This window comes from Quercus lobata, chromosome 2 (assembly GCF_001633185.2).
Source record: "Quercus lobata isolate SW786 chromosome 2, ValleyOak3.0 Primary Assembly, whole genome shotgun sequence".
NCBI lineage: Eukaryota > Viridiplantae > Streptophyta > Magnoliopsida > Fagales > Fagaceae > Quercus > Quercus lobata.
The window spans coordinates 18,337,739-18,362,360 of NC_044905.1; the positions used below are offsets into that span (position 1 = coordinate 18,337,739).

The 24,622-nt window shown below is 36.7% G+C and overlaps 1 protein-coding gene across 1 annotated transcript; it reads left to right on the forward strand.

Annotated features, from left to right (window-relative positions):
• The first annotated feature begins 292 nt into the window (after window positions 1–292).
• On the forward strand, window positions 293–6,546 carry LOC115974810 (aspartyl protease family protein At5g10770-like). Its single transcript, XM_031095333.1, has 3 exons — window positions 293–526; window positions 4,690–5,127; window positions 5,551–6,546. Exons 1-3 carry the CDS (start codon window positions 346–348, stop codon window positions 6,375–6,377), a joined length of 1,446 nt encoding a protein of 481 aa, XP_030951193.1. The 5' UTR covers window positions 293–345; the 3' UTR covers window positions 6,378–6,546.
• Window positions 6,547–24,622: the final 18,076 nt, after the last annotated feature.

Below are 24,622 nucleotides of genomic sequence, written 5' to 3' on the forward strand. Positions count from 1 at the left end.
ACAACAAAATTTCACAAATTAAAATAAAATATTGTAATAAATTACACCGGAACCTAATATCACAACTCAAAACAAAGATATTGTGAAATTATTCTAAAATTATGTTGGTTTCTTAGACTTTATTCTCATGTAATTTCTTCTTGTCTATGCAAACCTATTACAAGGCAATAATTACAATAATAAGACCCCCCAAAAAAAAGCATTTAAATCACTATCAGTTGAGAGCCAAATAGTAATTAAATTGACTAATCAAACCTAGCAGTAGAAGTATATGAACCCACTTATCAGGCCAACCACTATAAAGAGGACTGCAGGAGTACATGGTCTTCAGCATAAAACTAATCCATGGCTACTCGCTTCTCCTCCTTCGTTAGGTGTATCCTCTATATCTATAGTTTCTTTGCTTTTCTATGCCTTCAAGCCCATGAAGCAAGAGAGACTACAGAAAGCGACCACCTTAATCATACACATACTGTTCAAGTCAGTTCTCTAATGCCATCATCTACTTGCACTGCTTCTACCAAAGGTTTAACTCTCTCTCTCTCTCTCTCAAATCATCATGGTCATCACTGCGTTATATCTCTTTCTTTACTCCTATTGTAATTTCTTTACTCCTATTGTAATTGCCGTTGTTCGTCCTACAAAACAAAAAACTAGAGAGGAAAAAAATTGGGATATTTACTATCAACTCCCTTAAGATTTGGGAAAATAATACTCGATCCCAAAACTGAACTCTCCATTGATATTAGTAATGGAATATTAGAAAATTTAAAAAGATTCTCTTTTATAAAGTTTAGCCATGGATAGTAAAACATAATTGATAAAATTAGAATAAAAGTACAAAAAGTTTATTGAGCACTAAAAGACTTGCAAAGGAAAGTTTCATCCATTATGGGCGTTCTTTAATTTAAAACAACAAGTTCCATATTTGATTGCTTTGTTTATCAGCATTAGTAATAGCAACATTAATTCTTGGTATATGGTTGCCTTAAGATATTTATTTTGAATCATTTAGGTTTGAAAGTTGTTGTAATAACTGTGTCAATTACCAAAATGACAACTTTTATGATGGATGACTTTTTATTTCAGACATTCCATATCTATTGCCTTTCATATTTTGGCAAATAGATGTTACAAGGGAGAAAGTGTTTTTTTCCCTTTAGATTTGCAGTAGAGTGTTTTTTCTCTAAATCTCAAAGGAGAGAAGTATAATTACCTCAAAAAGATTTTATGTTTTTATTATTACAGCACTTGTAAAAACTATAAATTTGGGAGTAATGCAGTTTAGTCAAATGGAGAAACCTAATATAAGAATAGTAATTAACACAAAGAATGTTCATGGAACAATGTAATAAGTCTAAGGACATGCATGACATTTTTTCACAACTTTAGGAATTGATAGTTAAAAAATAAATAAATAAATTGTTTTTCACAATTATTGACGTAATATGTTGTAATTGATATATAATAAAAATGGCATCAAGAATAGATCCAATGGAAAGCAATATCATCATATATTAATTTACCAATTTAACAAATTTAAAAAATATATATATATATATATATATGAAAAAAAATTTATCATCTATCATTACTCCCAAAAAATGGTAGAACTAGGATTCTATTTATGTTGATAAGATTAAAACATGAAAGAAAAAAAATCCAGATCAAAAGAAGAAACTCATTACAAGAATTTTAAATAAGATTACTATTTGAAGTGCGCATTTATGAAATAGAAATATTTAAAATTATTTAGTAGAATAAATCACAATTCCATAATATCAGATATTGTAAAAAATTTCTAACATCTCTTTCATCAAAAGTTTCATATATGCGGTCTTAGTTTTTCCTGAGTAGATAACGAAGCATCTGCTAGATTTTTTTTTTTTTTTTTTTTTTTTGAATGCAACATGTCCATATATATTATAAGAAGCAGTGTGTATTCAATCTACCAACGGGGTAAACTTGATCCGATCCAACCCAATTCCAATACATTGACTTATTTTTTCATGCATTGATAGATTGGATTTTTTTTTAATTATTTTTTAAAACTTAGGTTGAATTGGGTTTAAGTTTTTTTTTATTTAAAAAAGTTGATACAAGTAACTTGACACAAACCAAGCTATTAATATTTTTTTTTTTAATTATTAATTTGGTTTATTTTGAATTTTGAGAATCTGTTTAAATTTTTTTAAAGGTATTTTTTTGATAAATTGGAAAATTATTCTCAATTATATAAATTATATTCATTTATTCAATAATGGGTTTCAATAGTTGAATGAAACTACTATTTTTCTTTTCTTCTTTTTATTTTTTTGACAGAAAAACTTACTTTCATATATATATATATATATATATATTAGACAAGACAAGATAGCTGACAACCCAGCCCTAAGTAACTCAGAGTCTATGGATAGGAGGGTTGGATTTTTAAAGTTATATGTTTAGGTTTGATTGAAATTTCTTAATCTGGAGAGGTGGAATTGGGTTGAAAAATAAATTAAATCCAATCCATACAAACCTTAAATATGAGGTATATCTCCTTCTCCTTGTCCTTATCTTTTTCATTTTTTTTTCTGCCACATATAAACATATCACATATTTTAATTTTTCCTTCTCAAAAAAAAAAAAATAATAATTTTTATAACCAAACAAAAATAAGCCCCATGAATTTTAGATTTAAAACTTTAAAATAAGGCTAACCTCACAAAAATCTCACAGAAGTTTAGACACAGGAGAAATTTTGTCCATTGAGTTGTTTGGTTTTGGTGACGTGGCCCATCATAAATAAGGGGTACCTATATATATAATGATCCCGTTGCCAAAGACTTTTCTAAAATGTTAGGTTTTAAAGTCTTAGGATTTTATGTATTATAACTCTAATTTGTATTGTTGGCAAACCATAATCAAAACAATGTTTTAGAAGTGTTTTTAGTCTAGCTCAAAGTTGTGATTTTATGTAAAGTTGGAATCGAGTTAAAGCAGGAATCATTGTGCCTTTCGGCCTGGCTCGATCGATCGAAAGACAGGCTCGATCGATCGAAACTCGGGCAGAATGTTTTTCTACAGATTGGTCCAATTCAGCCCTAAGTTGTTTTAAAACGTTTTTAGGGTTTCTTATTTGTCCTAAGTATAAAAGGCAAACCTTAGCCACGTTTTAGTATTGCTCATAATTGCGGTTTGTGTAAATCTCTTGTGAGATCTAGAGGAGCTTTCCTTTACACAAACTTAAGGTTTTTAAGGAGAAGATTTATCTACGCCTTGATGATCAATTTAGTTGCTGCCATTGAAGTTTAAAGAAAACACAAGCGGGTGTGCTTGTATTTGGTGGTGAATCCAAGAAAGAAGGAGTCCGTGGATTCGGAGCTTGCACGTGGTCGTGTCAGTAAGTTTTATTGGTTGGTAGTAATAAGAAGTCGAGCGTGGGGGCTTGTAAATCTTATTGTATGAACTTCGATTCTTTCAAGATAGTGGATTCAAGTTTACTTTGAGGATAACTAGGTCAAATCCTCCCCAGGTTTTTACCGGTTTGGTTTCCTGAGTGATCATATCTTGTGTTATTTATTTTCCACTGCTTTGCATAATTTGATCTTTTATTTTGTGATAACCTAGACTTGTTTAATTGGACTAAGTAACAACTTGGCTAATTACCTAAGTTAAATCAATCGTTTAAGGGGTCTAAAAACTATCATAAAATATATTCCTCCAACCTCCCTACTATATGGTAATTCAAAAATATATTCTCAACTACTTTAAATTACATGACTTACTTAATAGTTATATAATTTTTTAAATATTTTAATAAATTATTTGATTTAATACTCGTAAATAATCTTATAAATAGTCATATAATATAGGTTTAAAATACTATCTACAAAAAAATAAAAATTAAAAGTAATATGTGAGTAACCACTTATTTTATCTTGTTTTATTATTGTTTTTCTAGCATAGGTTCAGGGGCGGCAATACATTATAGTCAGGGGGTTTAAATGAATCCCTTGACTTGAAATTTTCATATATATATATATATATATATATAATATTTAAAAAAAAATTATTTTAAACCCCTTGCAATACAAATTTGCACCCCCTCACCGCCAACCTGACTCGGTGACCCCTTTATTTTTTAAAGCCCAACTTAAACTCAAAAAAAAAAAAAAAAAAAAAAAAAAAAAAAAAAAAAAAAAAAAAAAAAAAAAAATTTGGTCTTTAATCTCATAAAAAAAAGCCTTAAATCAAAATTTGAAAAATCATTAAAAAAAAAAAAAAAAAATTGATCAAATAAAACTTAAGAATTTTTAGCTGCCTAACCTCCAAAATCTCTCATTATCCTTCTTCACTCTCCAAACCCAAAGAAAAAAGGCTGTCTCTACTTCACACACACAAAATTTGCCGCCGCCACCGCCACTTGGTCTGCCTTCTGCCGCCGCTTGATCTGGTTTTTCAGCTCTCTTTCTCTCTTTCTTTCACTTTGAGGGTGTGTTTTTATAGGTTATTTATTTATTTATTATCAATTAAACAGTATTTTTTTCTGGACGCAAAAGCATGTTGTAATAGACTAAAAGCAAGAATTATTTACAGTATGCATTTGGAATTCCCAATTTTTTTTTCTTTTTCTACAGTGGAATTCTCAAATTTTTATCCTCATTATATTCATATGCATGTGTTCCAAATTCCTTTTAAGTTCAGGTCCAAAAAGGGAGGCATCCTTGACGGTGAAACACAAATATGGCCCATGCTTTCAAAGCAACAAAGACCAATTACTGGTTCTCAATCACACTGAACTCCTCCTTCAAGACCAGTCCAGGGTGAACTCAATCCACTCCATGTTCTCTAAGAACTCAGATGGCAACAAATTAAGAGAATCTCAGGCCACCACCATTCCAGCTAAATCTGGTCTCAGCATCGGCATTGGTAACTACATTGTCACCGTTGGCCTGGGCACTCCCAAAACAGATCAAACACTGGCATTTGACACTGGTAGCGACCTCACTTGGGCACAGTGTAAACCATGCGCAGGACAGTGCTACAAGCAAGTAGACCCAATCTTTGACCCATCCAGATCCACATCATACACCAACATTTCATGTCCTACACCCTTGTGCACTCAACTCGCTTCTGCCAAAGGTAAACCATATAAATACAATCCCACTCAATAAAATAGAAAGGGCATTGCTATTACTACCTAGCTATTTTAGTAAATCAATTAAATTAGCTATTTTTAATAAACTTTACTTATTAAAATAAATTGGCCGTAATGTATTTTCTACATCTAGTTAACATAATGGTAACAGAAACAGAATGATGAATTTAGAATTTCCAAAGCTTGGGGATTTTGACATAAATTTGATGAGATTTTTTCTATTTATAGATTTTGTCGATTCATTTCAAATAATATTAAGTAGCAAGATCAGTAGTATCCCAATCATTTTGCAAAAAGAAAATTGAAGAAATTCTGACTTCTTGCTCCGTTTCACACACACTTTTTTTTAAGGAATCCTAAATTTGAGGATTTGGTACAATAATTTCAACACTTTATTAACAATACAGGAAGCCCACAACAGTGCTCCAATTCAAAGTGTTTATACAGTGTACGGTATGGCGATGGTTCGTTTACAATTGGATATTTCAGCAAAGAAAGGCTAACCATAACATCAGACGTGGTGGACAATTTTGTATTTGGTTGTGGTCAAGACAACGAAGGCCTCTTCAAAGGCATTGCCGGTTTGCTAGGCCTCGGTCGCGGCCAAGTTTCCCTTGTGCAACAAGCTGCTCAAAAGTACAGCCAATTTTTCTCGTATTGTCTACCTTCCACAACTAGCTCAACGGGGTACCTTACTTTGGGAAAAGGCAATGGAATTTCGAGTTCACTAAAATTCACACCTATGTTAACACTTTCTCGAAGGCAATCATTCTATGGCCTCAACTTGATTGGAATAAGTGTGGGTGGACAAAGATTATCGATTCCCACATCGGTTTTTTCAACTGCGGGTACTATCATTGACTCTGGGACGGTCATTACACGTTTACCTCCTACAGCATACAATGCATTGCGAACAAAATTTCGCGAAATGATGCGTAATTATCCGATGATAAGCTCGAGTTCTTCAATATTCGATACATGCTATGACCTTAGCAAAAGACAATCAGTTTCGATTCCGAGCATAAGCCTTTTTTTTGGTGGTGATGTGAGCGTGAATTTGGACAAAGTGGGAATACTTTACGTGTTGAGAAAAACAGAAGCTTGTTTGGCCTTCGCTGGAAATAGAGATCCAAGCAACATTGCCATTTTCGGTAATGAACAACAGAAAGGATTAGAGGTTGTGTATGATGTTGTTGGAGAGAGGATTGGGTTTCGTCCTGGTGGTTGTAGCTAATGGAGTGATAGTAATATAATAAAGTAAGTAAGTAACAAAAAGAACCTTTGTGTTAGCCCATAGTGGGCATTATTATGAATTAGGGTATAATGAATAAAACCATTGTTAAAAATCAATGGAAATGTTAATGAAGGTCATTGGACATGGTCTTGGGCCTCTTGAGGATTTAGTGATTTAGCGAATTAGAAAAATCCTAGCAATATCCTCAATGTTTGAAAAAAAAGTTGAGTGAGATTAGTGGAAATCTATGTCAAACTCCTCAAGATCCTCTTCATTTGTATAATGAAATTTTAGTTTTAATACATCTAAAAGTGAATATGGTTTGTGTGTGTGTGTGTGGCCGAAATGGTGTTAAGTTATTTAAAATCTTATTTCATAGTGGAATGAATAAGAGCTGATTTTTTGGGTTAGAATATATAGGCTAGTAACTCCAAGGTAAAATTCTTAAAATCCTAATGATTCATGGTTAAATTAACCAAGCTAAATTGTAAATTGTACTCTTTAACTTTGTCTAAAATTCAAATTAAGTCTTTTTACTTTCGTCTCAATCATTTGAGTCATCTAACTTTTAACAATTATTCAATGTAATCTTTTCCTTAAAATGACAGCATTAGTCACCCAAAAAAAGAGATCATTTTGAGCTTATTAAATTTTTTAAAAAAAAATCCAAAAGAACAAAATAATAATAATAATTTTTTTTTTTTTTTTAGAAAAAGAAGAAGAGAAAATAGATTTTTATTTTTTTATCAAATATATCAATTCAATTTTTTTAGCAAACACGGGTAGTAACTATTTGTCTATCTCCCAATAATCAGAAAAAAGAAAGGGAAAAACTAGATTCCTTTCCATTTAACGCAATCTCTTTCTCTGAACGTACTTGGATCTTTAGAAAGTTAGGCTTCTTGTGCTCGCCCTTGGAGATGTTAATGGAGATGAGCTGAAACTTGAAGTTTTTCTTATAGAGACAATCTAATACCTTAGACACAGTTGTGGACATGGGTGGTCCATACACTTTTACTAGAGTCGCATTTGGAAGGAAGGAGGTTGGGTAGCTTTGGGCTTTTGTTTTGGGTTTCACTTCCTTTGCTTTCTTTCTTTCCCACTCTCTTCCTTTGTGTTTGATATGTGAACTCTTGTTTCATTTTCTACCATACAAATAAGTGGGTTTTATTTACCTCTCAAATTTCATCAAAGTAAGATCTGTGCCAAAAGTTCCTTGGGTATGAAAATTTCTTTCTCATTTTCTTATTTCGTGGGTTTCCTATTTTGAAGACTTTTGTTGTGTATCGAGGTTCCAAAGATCAAACCTTTCCCATTGCAGCTAGCTACCAACTAGGAACCCTATGGAACAGGCTTAAAACTCATGAATGTGGATTTGGCATACCAAACATAAGGATTACATTCAGATTATGGTTCCACTTATAGAATTTCATTTCAACATTGAAAGTTTAATAAGTGTATAAAACATCTTGAACGTTTAGACCCCCAATTTACAAATTATCAATTCAAGCTTAATATCAAACAATTAATGTGCAGAAAATGAACATAAGCTTAATACAGAATTGATAAAAAATCTAAACCAAATAAAATCACATCTACAGCAAAAATTAAATGGAAAAGATTAAAGGAAGAGAGATGCAAACACAAGGACAACACTCGATGTATTATCGAAGAGGAAACCGAAGCCCTCGGCGTAAAACCTCTCCACCGCCCTCCAAGCGGTAAACAATCTACTAAAGAATGTAGTTGGGATACATGAACAGTAGAAAACCCTCCAAGCCTAATCTACCCAATGTACCTAAACCCTCCAAGCTCCTACTCCAACGAGATTATGCCGAACCTATTTCTTTTTTAGCTTGCCGGATTCCGCTACTTGACCATAGCATCTGCCAATATGAAATTGGTCCCTTCTTAACTACTTCCCAAACAACAAATGGCCTCCTCACAGATATGGGTATAGTGAGAAAATGTTTTGGTAATGTACCTCTCAAGGATTTGACAATGGAGAGGAAGAAAGTAGAGTAATTTAAAGAGTCTCTATGTGAAGATTGTGGATGAATCAATCTTGTTTTTCTCTAGGGTTTCTCTCTCAAAATTCTCTCTGGAAGTTCTCTAAATATCGTGGGTATAAGGGTATATATATAGTAGGGTGAGAAGGAATGTGAAAAGTCAGTTTTTCCCAAACAGGGTGTTCTGGCAACTTGACCTCGCGACTAGATTGAGTGGCGAGTTCAAGCCACGAGCTAACGGCCTGGCCAGTCTGGGACTTTTGTCCTGTAGTGCAACAGCTGGAGCAACTCTTCAGCTTCTGGCATGCTTGGCATGTGTGCAACTTTTTGGCGACTTGCAAGCCGCGAGCCACCCGCGAGATCCAATCGCGAGTCCCTGCTTCTTTGCACAATCTTGAGCATTTCTTCACACTCTCTCACACACTACCCTTACATGATTCCCACCTAAATACAGGGTTATTAATTACTAAAATACAAGCAAATTTGGCACGAAATAAAGCCAACAAGATGGTTGATAAAATTCAACCTTACAATCTCCCCTTTTGGCTATTCTGTGACAAAACCCTAAAACAAACTCTAGACTTAATATGTGAGTTAGGAACAGTTGAACAAAACTCACTCACACCTAACTCTAAAATCTGATAAGCTCTTGAATCATATGAACAAGTAACTCCTGAAACACAACAACACAATTTGATCATTGTATGCAGAAAAACTTGTAATAGCATATGAGACAAGCACAATGCGATCAAGCAAAATGAAATGAGAAATAAACCAAGGCTTGACCATACAGACAATCACTATAAAATAGTGACCACAATGCTCATTCATACTTGGAATGAACATCCGGACATACAAGTTAATAAGCTCAATGCAAATCACTTGCATGCCCAACACTCAACCAATGCACAATATTTAAAGTATATTCATCTAGGAACAAAAAACTACTAGGCCACAAGAGTGAGAATACTTAAAGAAAATGCATAACATTTAGCTAGAAGTATTGGCAACAGAACATAAAGGCTACATAAGCATGGTACAAACCATAAAAGCCTACAAAACACATGGAAACAAACCCTAAAAGCTAACAAAAGCAACATGGGCACAAACTACCATAAACAAGTTCCATAAAATACTGAAATAGCATAAGCTAATAAAAAGCAAAATGATAAACAGAAATATTGAACATAGGCCTGCTTGCTGAAATCTCCCCCTTTGATAGTCTTCTCCCCCTTTCATTGTTCTCCCCCTATGAACATCATCTCTCCCTTTTTATCATGGAATAGCTAGTCCATATCTTCTTCTAGCTTCCTCTGAATCTGATCCAATTGAGCTTGTAGGGAGGTGAATTGCATATCCCACCGAATGCCATGATAATGTAAGATAGATGTGAGTCCAGACATCTTAGTGTTCAATTCGTGGACAGATGTCACAATATTGTCGAGTTTGTCGTCAAAGGAGAATGAGCTGAAGCGCGAACCACTGGGAGGTGTGCAAGTTTCTGATTTGACTTTCTTCCGACTATGACTAATGCTAGCATTGAATGTACGCATGGTGATTGGACTCAGTTTTGTGCAGGGAGAGCCATCATCTATTACCCAAATCCCTTTAAGCTTCAAAATTCTAGAAATGAGACAATAAAAAGGAACGCATATCCTTGACTCAGTTCATAGATCCATTTTGCACAGAATGTGAAAGATATGAGCACAGATGTCAATCTCTACATCAGAGATTAGATCATGAAGAAACAAGGCACGTCCAAGGTTCATATACCCTGTGCTGGATAAAGGGTACAGGTTGTGAAACATGACTATTGTAAGCACTCTCAATTTTGGAGGGAGAGAAGAAACACTGATGGAGTTTCCATTGGATGAGAATTCCAAGTCTTGTCCAAGACCATCCTAAAGAAGTTCTTTTTCTGGACATAGATCATCATAAACCGGTGAGTTTTTTAGCATCGATCTGTTGATGTGAAGAATCTCTGCCAAATATGCGGGAGAGACTGAAAAGCTTCTTCTTCTAACCCAGCACTTGAGTTCTCCACCTTCCACAATTGCATTGGCATAAAATTCTTTTACCAAATTCTCATAGGCGACATCAAGGTCGGAAAAAAGGTAATTCCAATCCTTATGGGCAAACCATTTTAGGATGTCGGTGTCAAAAAGTGATGATTGATCAACAACCCTCTTAACTAAAGGTGTAGCATCTCTGAAGTAATTCTCATGAGTCTAAAAAGAAGCATAGGATCTGAACTTGGTGGGATCTAACACTCCTGATGATGAACAAGTCCTTTTTGATCTAGGTGAGAGGTCATCAATATCAATGACAAGCTCTTTCCCTTTGTAACTACCTCCTTTCACAACTGCTCTCTTAAATGGAGACATTTTCACTCTGCATCATATTTCCTAAAGAAAGAAACCCCACAATACCACAAACATTATTAGCAATGGGTTAGTTCAAAAAACAAGGAAAATGATGAAAACCCGAAAAACTGGAGATGTATGTGCTACACATGACAATGAGTGTGTGTGTGTCACTAATGACCTAATATTAACTCAAGATAGAGTAGATTAGAAAATAACCACCAAAAATCACACAATGATTTCACCAGAAAAACATAAACCCATTTACAGTCAAGAGATATACAGATATCAAAAGAAATACATAATCCAAGAGGAATATGCAATAAATGCGAAAGACAAAGAGTAAGAGACAAAACCCAAACCTTTCCTTGAAGATTGAATGATGAAATGATGCGAGAACGGAGGTTGTTCGAGAGAGACACGGTGATTTTGAGAGTGTGTCAGGTAAGGAAGAAGATGAACAGTCAGAGATGTTCGAGGAAAAAACTGACCAAGTTTGCCCAAAACAAGCGATTTTCGTGACTAAGACAAGTCGCGTGCAAGTCGCCAGGACCAGCCACCAGAACACTAAAAAGAAAACTTTGAAAAAAAATTTTCTAAGTGTTTTTCGCGACTGGAAGTTCCACTCGCGAGAGAGTCGCGAACTGAGTCACGAAAATCTCTGTGTACCCCTCGCGACTAGACCTTCCACCCATGAACAAGTCGCCAACCTAAGCCGCGAAAAGCATGAAAATCCAATTTTTGAAAAATATTCTAAGTCTTTTTCGCGACTGAAGCATTTATCCGCCAAGGAGTCGCCAGTGAGTCGCGAAAAATCTCTATGATGGACTCGCGACCGGGGCATGCGATTAGTTCTACCCGCGACTGAGTCACCAGAACAGGGCAAAGCAATTTTTGAAAATTTTGACAATTTTTGCAAAAACAAAGTACCTTCCAAAAACAACTAAAACACTCAAAAATCTTTTTGTGATGTGATAGATCAACAAAGATAGAGCATGTGAAAACACATTTAATCAAGTACAATCACACAAATGAATATTGCATTCATTGAACATAGATATGTGTGTTGTGTGTGAATATCAAAGATGAGATAGTCCTTAGTCTAATGTAAAGCTTCAATGATCAATTCAATCAAGACATACACAACTAGCACTAGATAATGTGATCCATCTCAATTATAGAAATATGCATATATGACCTCCCACAAAGGCTTGAGTACAATAACTTTGAAGCTTTTCATTTGACTCCATGTTTGACATATCATTTGATCTATATGAATCAACACATCTCATTTTGAGATCAATGCCTGAAATTTTTATATTTCATTTTGATAAGTTAGCCTTTGGCTTTTTGGGCATCATACAATTTTAATTTTTGGTCGCTTTCCCTTTTTCCTAGTCAAATACTAGTATGTGCGATAGGTTTTTGCAGCTCAGTATCACTTTTCATTTGGAGATTTACATTTGGTGAGCTCTTTTAACAAAAACAATAAAATAAAGTGTGGGAAGATATATAGAAACAAGTCTATGCATGTCTCAAGATCAACAAAACCATTCACTAATCATTCATGTCAAGGTTGAAGATCTATTTACAACAGTCACAAAGATTTCAAAATTTCTCCCACAATGATATAAGTACATAGGGAACAAGCTATGCTCGTAGATGCACAAAACCATTTGCACAAAGGTACAAGGTAAAACATATTTTGAGACAAAACTCAACAATGTCGATCAATCTTTTTGGATTTTCTACTTTTTATGTGGTTTTTGGATTTTTGACACACAAGAAAGAAAAGATTGATTAAAAACAATTAAGTAAAGACAACTAAGGCAAAAAAAAAAATATTAAACAAAAATGCTATACAGATAGCCAACAAAGAAGTGTGTGCCTTACTAACAAATTAACTCAATATAAAGTGGTAAAGCACACAATACACAAGAGAGTCAAGGAATTGTACCAACACCAATGGTCTTACGGAGGGATTCAAATCGTGGACCATCGAGAGGCTTGCTGAAGATGTCAGCCTTTTGATTGTCTATGTGTATGAATTCAAGACATACAACTTTTTCTTCTACCAAATCCCGAATGAAATGATAACGTATCTCTATGTGTTTAGAATTTGAATGCTGAGCTGGTTTCTTAGAGAGATTAATGGCACTAGTGTTATCACAAAAAACACACATAGTATCTTGAGGAATCTCATAGTCATGAAGTAACTTCTTCATCCAAAGGAGTTGCGTGCAGCAACTTCTAGCGGCTATGTACTCTGCTTCAGCTGTAGAGAGAGACACGGAATTTTGTTTCTTGCTCATCCAAGAGATGAGATTGTTACCAAGGTAGAAGCATCCTCCTGAAATACTCTTTCTATCATCCACACTACCAGCCCAGTCTGCCTCTGAATAACCGGCAAGGCATGCATTTGAGTCCTTTGAATACCACAACCCATAATCTGGAGTTCCATTGATATATCGTATAATTCGCTTCACCACAGTCAGATGTGATTCCTTTGGAGCAGCTTGATATCTAGCACAAACACCAACATTGAATGCAATATCCGGTCTACTAGTTGTAAAATAGAAGAGACTCCCAATGATACTCCTATACAAGATTGGACTCACTTCCACTCCAGAAGAATCAACATTCAGTTTTGTAGACGAACTCTTGGGAGTCAAGGCATGCTTTTTGGAGTCTAGTCCAAACTTCTTGACAATGTTTCTAGCATACTTTTCTTGTGACACGAATATGCCTTTCTTCTTTTGTTTGACTTGAAAACCCAAGAAAAATGTAAGTTCCCCCACCATACTCATCTTAAATTCTTTCTTCATCTCCTCAGAAAATTCTATAGCCCGATCATTAATGATAGCTCCAAATACTATGTCATCTACATATACTTGAGCCACGAGAAGGTAATTTTCATCATTCTTGACAAACAAAGTCCGGCCGGTGTATCCCCTTTTGAATCTGAAAGTTCAATAAGTGTATAAAACACCTTGAACGTTTAGACCTCCAATTTACAAATTACCAATTCAAGCTTAATATCAAACAATTAATGTGCAAAAAATGAACATAAACTTAATACAGAATTGATAAACAATATAAACCAAATAAAATTACATCCACAGCAGAAATTAAATGGAAAAGATTAAGGGAAGAAAGATGCAAACACAAGGACAACACTTGATATCTTATTGAAGAGGAAATCGAAGCCTTCGGCGTAAAACCTCTCCGCCGCCCTCCAAGCGGTAAACAATCTACTAAAGAATGTAGTTGGGATACATGAACAACAGAAGACCCTCCAAGCCTAATCTACCCAATGTACCTAAGCCCTCCAAGCTCCTACTCCAACGAGGTTACACCGAAACTATTTCTTCTTTAACTTGCCAGATTCCGCTACTTGACCATAGCATCTACCAATATGAAATTGGTCCCTTCTTAACTGCTTCTCAAACACCAAATGGCCTCCTCACAGATATGGATATGGTGAAAAAAGGTTTTGGTAATGTACCTCTCAAGGATTTAACAATGGAGAGGAAGAGAGTAGAGGAATTTGAAGAGTCTCTATGTGAAGATTATGGATGAATCAATCTTGTTTTTCCCTAGGGTTTCTCTCTCAAAATTCTCTCTAGAAGCTCTCTCAATATCATGGGTATAAGGGTATATATAGTAGGGTGAGAAGGAATGTGAAAAGTCAGTTTTTTCCAAACAGGGTGTTCTGGCGACTTGACCTCGCGACTAGGTTGATTCGCGAGTTCAAGCCACGAGCTAACGGCATAGCTAGCCTGGGACTTTTGTCCTATAGTGCAACAGCTAGCGCGACTTTTCAGCTTCTAGCATGCTTGGCACGTGTGCAACTTTCTAGCGGCTTGCAAGCCGCGAGCCACCAACGAAATCCAGTTGCGAGTCCTTACTTCTTTACAAAATCTTGAGCATTTCTTCACATTCTCTCACACACTACCCTTAAATGATTCCCACCTAAATACAGGGTTACTAATTGCTAAAATACAAACAAATTTGGCACGGAATAAAGCCAACAAGATGGTTGATAAAATTCAACCTTACAAAATCCTCTTTCCAAAAGGTAATGGGTAAGCCGATCATACCAAGCTCTAGGAGCTTGTTTTAAGCCATAAAGGGCTTTCTTCAGTCTCAACACATGATCAAGGAAGTGAGGATCCTCAAATCCTTTGGGCTGTTCAACAAATACTTCTTCATTCAGGTATCTATTTAGAAAAGCACATTTTACATCCATTTGGTAGAGTTTGAAGTTTATAGTGCATGCAATGGACATAAGAATTCGAATAGACTCAAGTCTAGCCACAGGAGCGAAGGATTCATCAAAGTCTACTCCTTCTACTTGAGTGTATCATTGAGCTACTAACCGAGATTTGTTCCGGATTATCTCCCCATCTTCATCGGTCTTGTTTTTTAATATCCATTTTGTGCCAATGACATGAACATTTTCAGGCCTTGGTGCAAGTTCCCACACATCATTTCTCACAAATTGATTCAGCTCTTCATGCATTGACTTAACCCAATTTTCATCTTGGAGAGCTTCTTCTACCCTCTTTGGTTCAAACTGAGCAAGGTAGCAATGGTATGTTACATGATTGGCCAAGAGTATGTTTCCTTTTCTAAGACGAAGACCTTCATCCAAAGAGCCTATAATGTTGCTATCCAGATGGTTCTTAGTCACTCTTGATGATGGCTTCTTTGATGTGGAGACTTTATCATTCCGAGAGATGGGAGGATGAACTTCGGAGGAGTGAGAGGACTTGATGTCCTAGATATTGATCTTGTTACCATTCTTGGGTTCATGGGAGTTGATTCTTCTTCCAGTGTAGGTCCTTCAACTTCTATGTCAAGAGCTTCGATCTCATCAGTGGGTTCTTTGGTGCTTGGTTTTTCTCCATCATCAACCATCTCTACCTTTACTATGTCATCATCAATTTTTACATTGACGGACTCCATTACTGTCTTAGTTCTCTTGTTGAAGACCCAAGAAAAATGTCTTCATCACTTTTTGCATCAAATTTCCCAAGGTTCTCTCGATCATTTAGAATGTAGCACTTGCTTCCAAACACTCGGAAGTACTTTACTCTTGGCTTCTTTCCATTCCAAATCTCATAAGCGGTCTTTTTTGTTCCTACTTGGAAAAATATTCTATTACCAATGTGACATGAGGTGTTCAGAGCTTCTCCCCAAAACTTTTGAGGAATTTACTTGTTTAGTAACATAACTCTTACCATCTCTTGAATCATCCGATTCTTCCTCTCTACCACTCCATTTTGCTGAGGAGTTTAGGGGCTGAAAATTCCCTTTTAATTCCATTCTTTTCACAAAATGACTCAAATCTTGCATTCTCAAATTCCTTGCTATGATCACTTCTTATCTTGACAATAGGAACCCCTTTCTCATTTTGTAGTCTCTTGCAAAGAGTTTCCAATTTCTCACATGCTTCTGATTTTTCTTTAAGAAATTCAACCCGTGTATCTTGAGAAATTATCAATAATGACCATAATGTACCTCTTTCCTCCTAGACTTTCAGTTCTTGTAGGCCCTATTAGATCAACATGAAGAAGTTCTAAACATCGTGAAGTAGCAATCACATTCACCTTGTGATGGCTTGTCTTTGTTTGCTTTCCCATTTGGCATGCACCACAAATAGTCTTCTTCACCTTTCCAAATTTGGAAGTCCCTCAACAGTTTCAAGTTTAGAGACTTTAGCTACTTGTTTGAAATTTGCATGCCCAAATCTGTGATGCCAAAGTTCCAAAATGTCAACACGAGCACTTCTACATGAAATGGGTGCCATAGGAACTACTCCATAGCAATTATCAGTAGTCCTATTTCCCTCCAAGACTTGAATCCCTTCTTCATTAATGATTATGCATCCCTTCTTTGAGAATTGAACAAGGAAATCATCATCACATATTTGAGTGATGTTTAAGAGATTCACCTTCAGCCCTTTGATGTATAAAACATCTTTCAATAAAGGTAATCTCAGTATCTCAATAGTCCCTTTGCCGAGAACTTAAGCATGACTCTCATCACCAAACGTTACATAGTCACCAACCTTCTCTTTGAGTGACTTAAATAGTGATTTATCACCTGTCATATGCCGAGAACAACCACTATCAAGATATCATAAGCATGAATTAAATACCTTCAATGAGGTGTGCACAAATAGACAAGCATGAGACAAACATTTTTGACCTTCAAACAGAAATTTATCTTCAATTTTCATGCTTTTGTTAGACTGAATTTTCTTTTTCAGATTATCAACCTTCTCACACAATATTCTATTTTTTCTTTTGTACTTCTTAATCAAAGAGTTAGATTCAGATAGGCTATTGTGTAAGATGTGATTCTTATTCTCAAAATATTTCAGCATATGAACAAACATCTTAGCATGTTTCTTTGTTTTTAATAACTCTAAGAGTTCATTGATAGGACACCCTTCAAACACACTCATAGAGTCATTATCACAAACATTTAAACCACAATTCAGCATGGCCTTTTCCATAGTTGCATCTATAGCAAAGGGGTCTAGGATCGCACTTAGGTAATTAAACCCCAGCAAGTGCACCTGCTCTGACACCAATTGAAAGTTCAATAAGTGTATAAAACACCTTGAACATTTAGACCCCCAATTTACAAATTACCAATTCAAGCTTAATATCAAATAATTAATGTGCAGAAAATGAACATAAGCTTAATACAGAATTTATAAATAATCTAAACCAAATAAAATCACATCCACAGCAGAAATTAAATGGAAAATATTAAGGGAAGAGAGATGCAAACACAAGAACAACACTTGATGTGTTATCGAAGAGGAAACCAAAGCCCTTGGCGTAAAACCTCTTCGCCGCCCTCCAAACGGTAAACAATCTACTAAAGAATGTAGTTGGGATACATGAATAGGAAAAGACCCTCCAAGCCTAATCTACCCAATGTACCTAAGCCCTCCAAGCTCCTACTCCAACGAGGTTATGCCGAACCTATTTCTTCTTTAGCTTGCCAGATTCCGCTACTTGACCATAGCATCTACCAATATGAAATTTGTCCCTTCTTAACTGCTTCCCAAACACCAAATGGCCTCCTCACAAATATGGGTATGGTGAGAAAAGGTTTTAGTAATGTACCTCTCAAGGATTTGACAATGGAGAGGAAGAGAGTAGAGGAATTTGAAGAGTCTCTATGTGAAGATTGTGGATGAATCAATTTTGTTTTTCTCTAGAATTTCTCTCTCAAAATTCTCTCTAGAAGCTCTCTAAATATCGTGGGTACAAGGGTATATATATAGTAGGGTGAGAAGGAATGTGAAAAGTTGGTTTTTCCCAAACAGGGTGTTCTGGCGACTTGACCTCGCAACTGGGTTGAGTCGCGAGTTCAAGCCGCAAGCTAACGGCCTAGCCAGCCTGGGACTTTTGTCCTATAGTGCAACAGCTGGTGCGACTCTTCAGCTTCTGGCATGCTTGGCATGTGTGCAACTTTCTGGCAGCTTGCAAGCCGCGAGCCACCCACGAGATCCAATCACGAGTCCCTGCTTCTTTGCACAATCTTGAGCATTTCTTCACACTCTCTCACACACTACCCTTACATGATTCTCACCTAAATACAGGGTTATTAATTGCTAAAATACAAGCAAATTTGGCACGGAATAAAGCCAACAAGATGGTTGATAAAATTCAACCTTACAAACATTATCAGAGTTCTAATTTCTTTTGAATACAAATAATGTAACTTCAAAGTTCAAACTGCCTGTGCTTTCCTTTTACTGAAATTAGTCGCATGCCCATGTGATAAGTGAGAATAAATAATTATTTTGTATGGTAATATAATGTGTAATTTTTTTCTCTAAAATTTATTGAAGAAAATTTGTTCTCCCTAAAAATTAAATAGTTTTTATTCTGTCCATTTAGGTCTACTTCGGTCTAATTAGGTCCACTCGGTCAATTTTGGTCCCCTTCAATTCATTTTAGACTAATTGGGCCTTAAATTTATTATTTTTATAGGTTGCCTTTTCAAGTTTAGTCCAAAAATTCTTTTTTTTTTTTCTTAATTTTTGGGTTGAAAAGTATGAAGTTGTATTATATTTGGGTTAAAATCTTTAGTTTTGAGTTAAAAAATACAAAGAAAATAGACATTAGAAATAAAATATGAGCCCTAAAAATGCAATAAAAATAATAAATATTCAAAAGTCTTATTTGGTCCACATTGGTTCTATTTGGTCTATTCTTTCCTATTCAGTCCATACGGTCCTAATATGTCTTATTTAGTCCATTCTATCCACTAAAGTTATTTGCTCTATTCATGGAACAATGCAATAAGTCTAAGGACATGTCATTTTTTCACAACTTTGGGAATTGATTATTCAAAAAAAAATTAAAAATTGCAAAAAAAATTTCACACAATTACTAACATAATTTGTTGTAATTGATGTGAAATAAAAGTTGCATCAATAATGATTGTGGGGGCCAATTAATTAGAGGGTGTACTATTAAGGCTGTACCAACTGGGCCTATGGCCCAATCCGAGGACATTAGACCATCCGAGAATGTCCAGATAAGATTATAAGGGGAATGGAGTAAAGAGAAGAGTAGAGATAATATGAGATAAGTCCAACGAATGTCCGAGGAGAAAAGCCATCTCGGCAACAAGTGTCCGAGGTCAGTAAGAGTGTCATATCATCATGGACATTCTTCGAAATTACATCACAACTAAGAGTTGGACGTTGGGCAAGGGGTAAAAAAGGAGAAGGGCAACAAATATCTTCAAAAAACTGCTACATCCGCATTAAATGCCTCCCAACCAACTCTCTGACTGCATTAATGTAGAGGTGATGCCTGAACAATGGTCAAGCAGCCTTACAGCTATTAGTTAAGGTTCTGGGAGGTGTTGGATGGGACAGGAAGGAGTTCCCCGAATCTAACCTACACGTGTATGATAGGGATGATACCAAAATTGTAGTATATAGCATGGAAAGATGTACTAGAAAGGGGATCGGAGAAGAAATCAAGCAATTTTTACGATAAGACTGTGAACTCTTGTAAAACGTTGTTGATGAACAAGACAATATAATATAAGCTCCTCAGGTCACTCCGAGGACAGACTTTCTTATCTTACTTGTGTTTAATAGCCTTAAATTAGTAAATTTTATCGTTTTTCTTCTGAAGTAGATCTAGTTCTTTCATCCACGCTCTACAAATTTATTGTTTGGGCTTCTTGGGCTAAAACTCAATCCTATATTGGGTCCAATCCAATTTCAATCCTTACAATTGGCGCTGTCTGTGGGGAGGCTTGATCTATTCTAAAGGAGATTCGATTACAATATTCACGATGGAGGAGGCAGGTCCACACCAGGTAGCAGCAGGACCATACCAGGTAGATGTTAATCTACATCAGGCAGAATCAAGGGGTTTTTAGCATGGCAATCCGCTTAGGAGCCTTGAACAGAGAGGAGGCCGTAAGGAAAGTGTGCACACAACTTATACCAGTAAAAGTCAATCTCGAGGGAAGAGCCATGTTTCCCATGCAAAGAATGACAAAGACATGCAATCTGAAATCGACGAGTTGAGGAGGGAATTGCGTCATGCTCGGGGAAGACGTTCATCGCCTAGCTCCGAATCGTCCTCTAAAGAGACAGATGGTGCTAGTTATAGGTGGAAATCCAGAACTCCGCCCAACGAGACCTTTTTTCCTTTTGCTACATAAATGGAAAGGATTTGAATGGACCGAGGAGTGTGCTATAGCATTTTAGCAACTGAAGGAGTACCTATCTCGGCCGCCCACCATGCCCAGTCCTGAGGTGGACGAAATTCTGTTTGCCTACCTAGCGGTAGCCTCTCATGCGGTAAGTTTTGTTCTGATACGAGTAGACAGTGGCATCCAAAGACCAATCTATTACGTAAGTAAGTTACGAAAACTATTCATGAAGTCGAGGTGCGGTATTTATCCCTGGAAAAGGCCATCTTGGCAATAGTGCATGCTACATGAAAACTACCCCATTATTTCCAAGCGCACACCGTGGTTGTTCTAACCCAATTACTGCTCAAATCCATACTTCGGAGTGCGGATTATACTGGGAGGATTGCTAAATGGGGCACTATTCTAGGGGCTTTTGACATCAAATATATGCCTCGTACCTCTGTGAAATGCCAGGTCCTTGCCGATCTAGTAGCCGAGTTTGCTGAACTTCCAGAAGAATCAGAGGTGAAGCAACATGGCATGGATAAAAAAATTGGTTGGCCTAATCTCCACACAAGACTCCTCATCCTGGAAAGTATATGTGGATGGAGCAGCAAACCAGCGGGGAGCAAGAGTGGGGCTAGTTTTGGTATCCCCTGAAAAGATCACCATTGAAAAGTCCTTGAGGTTGGGATTCTCGGCTACAAACAACAAAGCGGAATATGAAGCTTTGCTGACGGGAATGGCGATGGTCTAGAAAAATGGGTGGAAAGGCAGTGGAAATGTTCTCAGATTCAAGACTAATCGTAGGCCGGGTAAAAGGGGAACTGGAAACCCGAGATACAAGAATGCAAGAATATTTGGGTCAAGTTAGGCGTATACAAACGAAATTTGAATTTTTTGACTTATCACATATCCCAGAGGTGAAAATACCCATGCAGATTCCTTGGCTACCCTTGCCACTTCCTCGGCGCGGAATTTGCCCTGAGTGATAATTGTCAAGGATTTATGCATCCACACCCCACGAGGAAAGATTTGCTCCAGATCCATCAAGTCAATTTAGGGCTGAGTTGGATGGACCCTATACTGCTATTCCTCAAAAGGGATATATTGCCTGAGGAGAAAGCAGAAGCCGAGAAAATACGAAGGAAAGCTCCTCGGTTTTGGTTGTCCGAGGACAAAAAGTTGTATAAACGTTCTTTTTCTGAGCCATATCTGCTTTGTGTACATCCCGAGATATCAGAGTCGCTCCTAGAGGAACTACATGAAGGAATTTACGGAAGTCACACGGGGGGAAGATCCCTATTTCCCCGGGCCATTACTCAAGGATACTGATGGCCAAGCATGCAAAAAGAAGCACAAGAATATTTTAGAAAATGTGACCAGTGTCAGAGATTCGCTCCAAACATCCACCAGCCTAGAGGAGTTCTTAATCCTCTTTCCAGCCCTTGGCCTTTCGCTCAAAGGGGTCAGCACAAATTATTTTACTAAGTGGGTCGAAACTGAACCTTTGGCTAATATCAGAGATGTAGATGCCAAAAGATTTATCTGAAAGAATATCGTTACTCGATTCGGAGTTCCTCATACCCTTATCTTGGATAATGGCCTTCAGTTCGATAGCAAAGCTTTCAGGCAATACTGTTCTGACCTGGGGATAAAGAATAGATATTCCACTCCGGCCTATCCTCAAGGAAATGGGCAAGCTGAAGCTATCAACAAAGTTATAGTGAATGGACTTAAAAAGAGGTTGGATGAAGCAAAGGGAAAATGGCTGGAGGAATTACCACATGTCCTTTGGACGTATCGAACAATGCCTCGACGATCAACAGGAGAGACCCCTTTCTCAATGACGTATGGAGCCAAGGCCGTAATCCCTCTGGAAACAGGTTTCCCGACGTTGAGAACTAATGCATTTACTTCGGACGGTAATGATGGGTTGTTGGAAAAAAGTCTAGACTTAATCGAAGAGCGCAGGGAGAGTGCAATGGTCCAACTAGCTTACTACCAGCATAAGCTCAAGCAAGATTACGATACCAATGTAAAGCCGAGGCTGTTGGCCGTAGGAGATTTGGTACTAAGGAAGGTTTTAAGAACCACCAAGAATCCAGTCTGGGGAAAATTGGGGTTTAACTGGGAAGGACTGTATCGAATCACTTCGGTGGTAGAAATAGGTGCATTCTATTTGGAGGATCTAGATGAAAAAACTGTACTCCGCCCTTGGAATGTAAACAATCTAAAGAGGTATTATTATTATTAATAAAAATAGTCCTGTTTGGTTTCCCTTTAATTTATTCCGATCATATATCATGTGTTTCCTCATCTATTGAAGTATTAAATAGAAACTAAGTTATGTCAGGTTCCTCGGACCACAAACTTAGTGGAAATTAATACCCTATGACATCTATTAAATATTAAACAGAAATTAAGTTATGTGAGGTTCCTCGGACCACAAACTTAGTGGAAATTAATACCCTATGACATCTATTGAAGTATTAAACAGAAGCTAAGTTATGTCAGGTTCCTCGGACCACAAACTTAGTAGAAATTAATATCTTATGATATCTATTGAAGTATTAAACAGAAACTAAGTTATGTCAGGTTCCTCGGACCACAAATTTAGTGGAAATTAATACCCTTTGACATCTATTGAAGCATTAAACAGACTCAATAGAAGTTAATACACCCTGGTACTATTAAAATGCTAGTTCAACATGAACTTAAGCATTTAAAGGGAGTAAACCCTTAATTCCCATTCTCGGATCACAAGGTTTGTGATCACCTAATAAAGATGTAAACCTCTATAAGCCTATGAGCATCACTTAAAGCATTCTGAGGTGCCCTGGACTTAACTTTGTTTAATCAAACGTTAGGATATTTTCTTGTGGTTAAACTTGTTAGAATAGATATATATATTCAAAATATGTATAGGTAGTGTTATGGATTCAATGGTTATCGTCCATTTTAACTACCAATTAAAAGTATGTGTAAACTTTGTTCTTCTCTTATATAAATAAAGGACAGTCAAGATGAAAACTACTCAAAACCAAAATAACAAAACAGATAAAATAAAAATGAAATAAATAATAACTCAAACGAATTTGAGAGGGTAAAAATGCATATTTCATTAAAACATGTCTGAGAAAAACAAAATCCCTTACAAAAATCATAATTATAATACAAAAGAAGGTTCATTTTTTCAATTTAATCTGAAGCTTGGAGGTCTTGTTAGCTGGGTTATCTGCTTCTGTAGTAATCATTCCTTCCTTATCTCTGGAGGCTCCCTCAGCAGGCATGGTAATTGAAGCCAATTCCTGCTGAAAGCCCTAGGAAGCTGCTCCTACTTCTGGAACCACTGCAGCCTTGTCCGAGGGTACTTCTTGGGGAGCTCTAGGTTTTTTTGTCGGCCCTTGCTAACTGGGAAGAGGAGGATCCTGAGGCTATGCTTCTTTAATCGGATCAGGAACTGTAAAAGCCACTTCACCTTGAGTAGAAGGGAGGTCTGAGGCTCGTATGGCAGGGGGATAGAATATATTTTCAGATTTCCTCAGCTCTGAAGAAGCCTCAACCCCAGCTCGGTTAAGGGCTTCATCCCAAGTCTAGGCGCAGTAGATACGACACACAGTTGGGACCTCTACCTAAGGGTTTCCTCGGTCTCAGCTACTCCAAGGTCGTAACCCTTTTGCTCAGCCTCATCCCTAGCCTTCTCAGTCTCAATCTTTACCTTCTCAGCCTCATCCTTGGATTTTTCAGCCTGATCCTTAAGCCTTTGGGCTTCTTTCAGTTGCTTCTTGAGCGCTACCATCTATTCCCTAGAAGCAGTCAGTTGATCAGTGGTCTCGCGCAAGCGCTTCCTCTGGTCCTCGGCTTGCCTTTGTGCACCCTCCAAGGCTGAGTCAACACTCCAACGGGCATGCTCCTCATCAACCAGCTTTTTCTTCAGTTCGGCATTGCTATTTTCAACAATGGTGAGTGTTTGCACAGCTGCTGTCCGTCTTTTTCTTTCGTCTTCTAGTTGTTGGTAGCACAAATTGATTATCTCCTCAAGCCTGAAAGTGGCTTGGACAGCCTAAAAGAAAAGGGTTAATACCATAACAAATAAAAAGTGTATATGTATATAATAATGATAAGTAAAAAAAGGGGGGGGGGTGTTAACATCATACCATGCCCAAATATCTTTTACAAT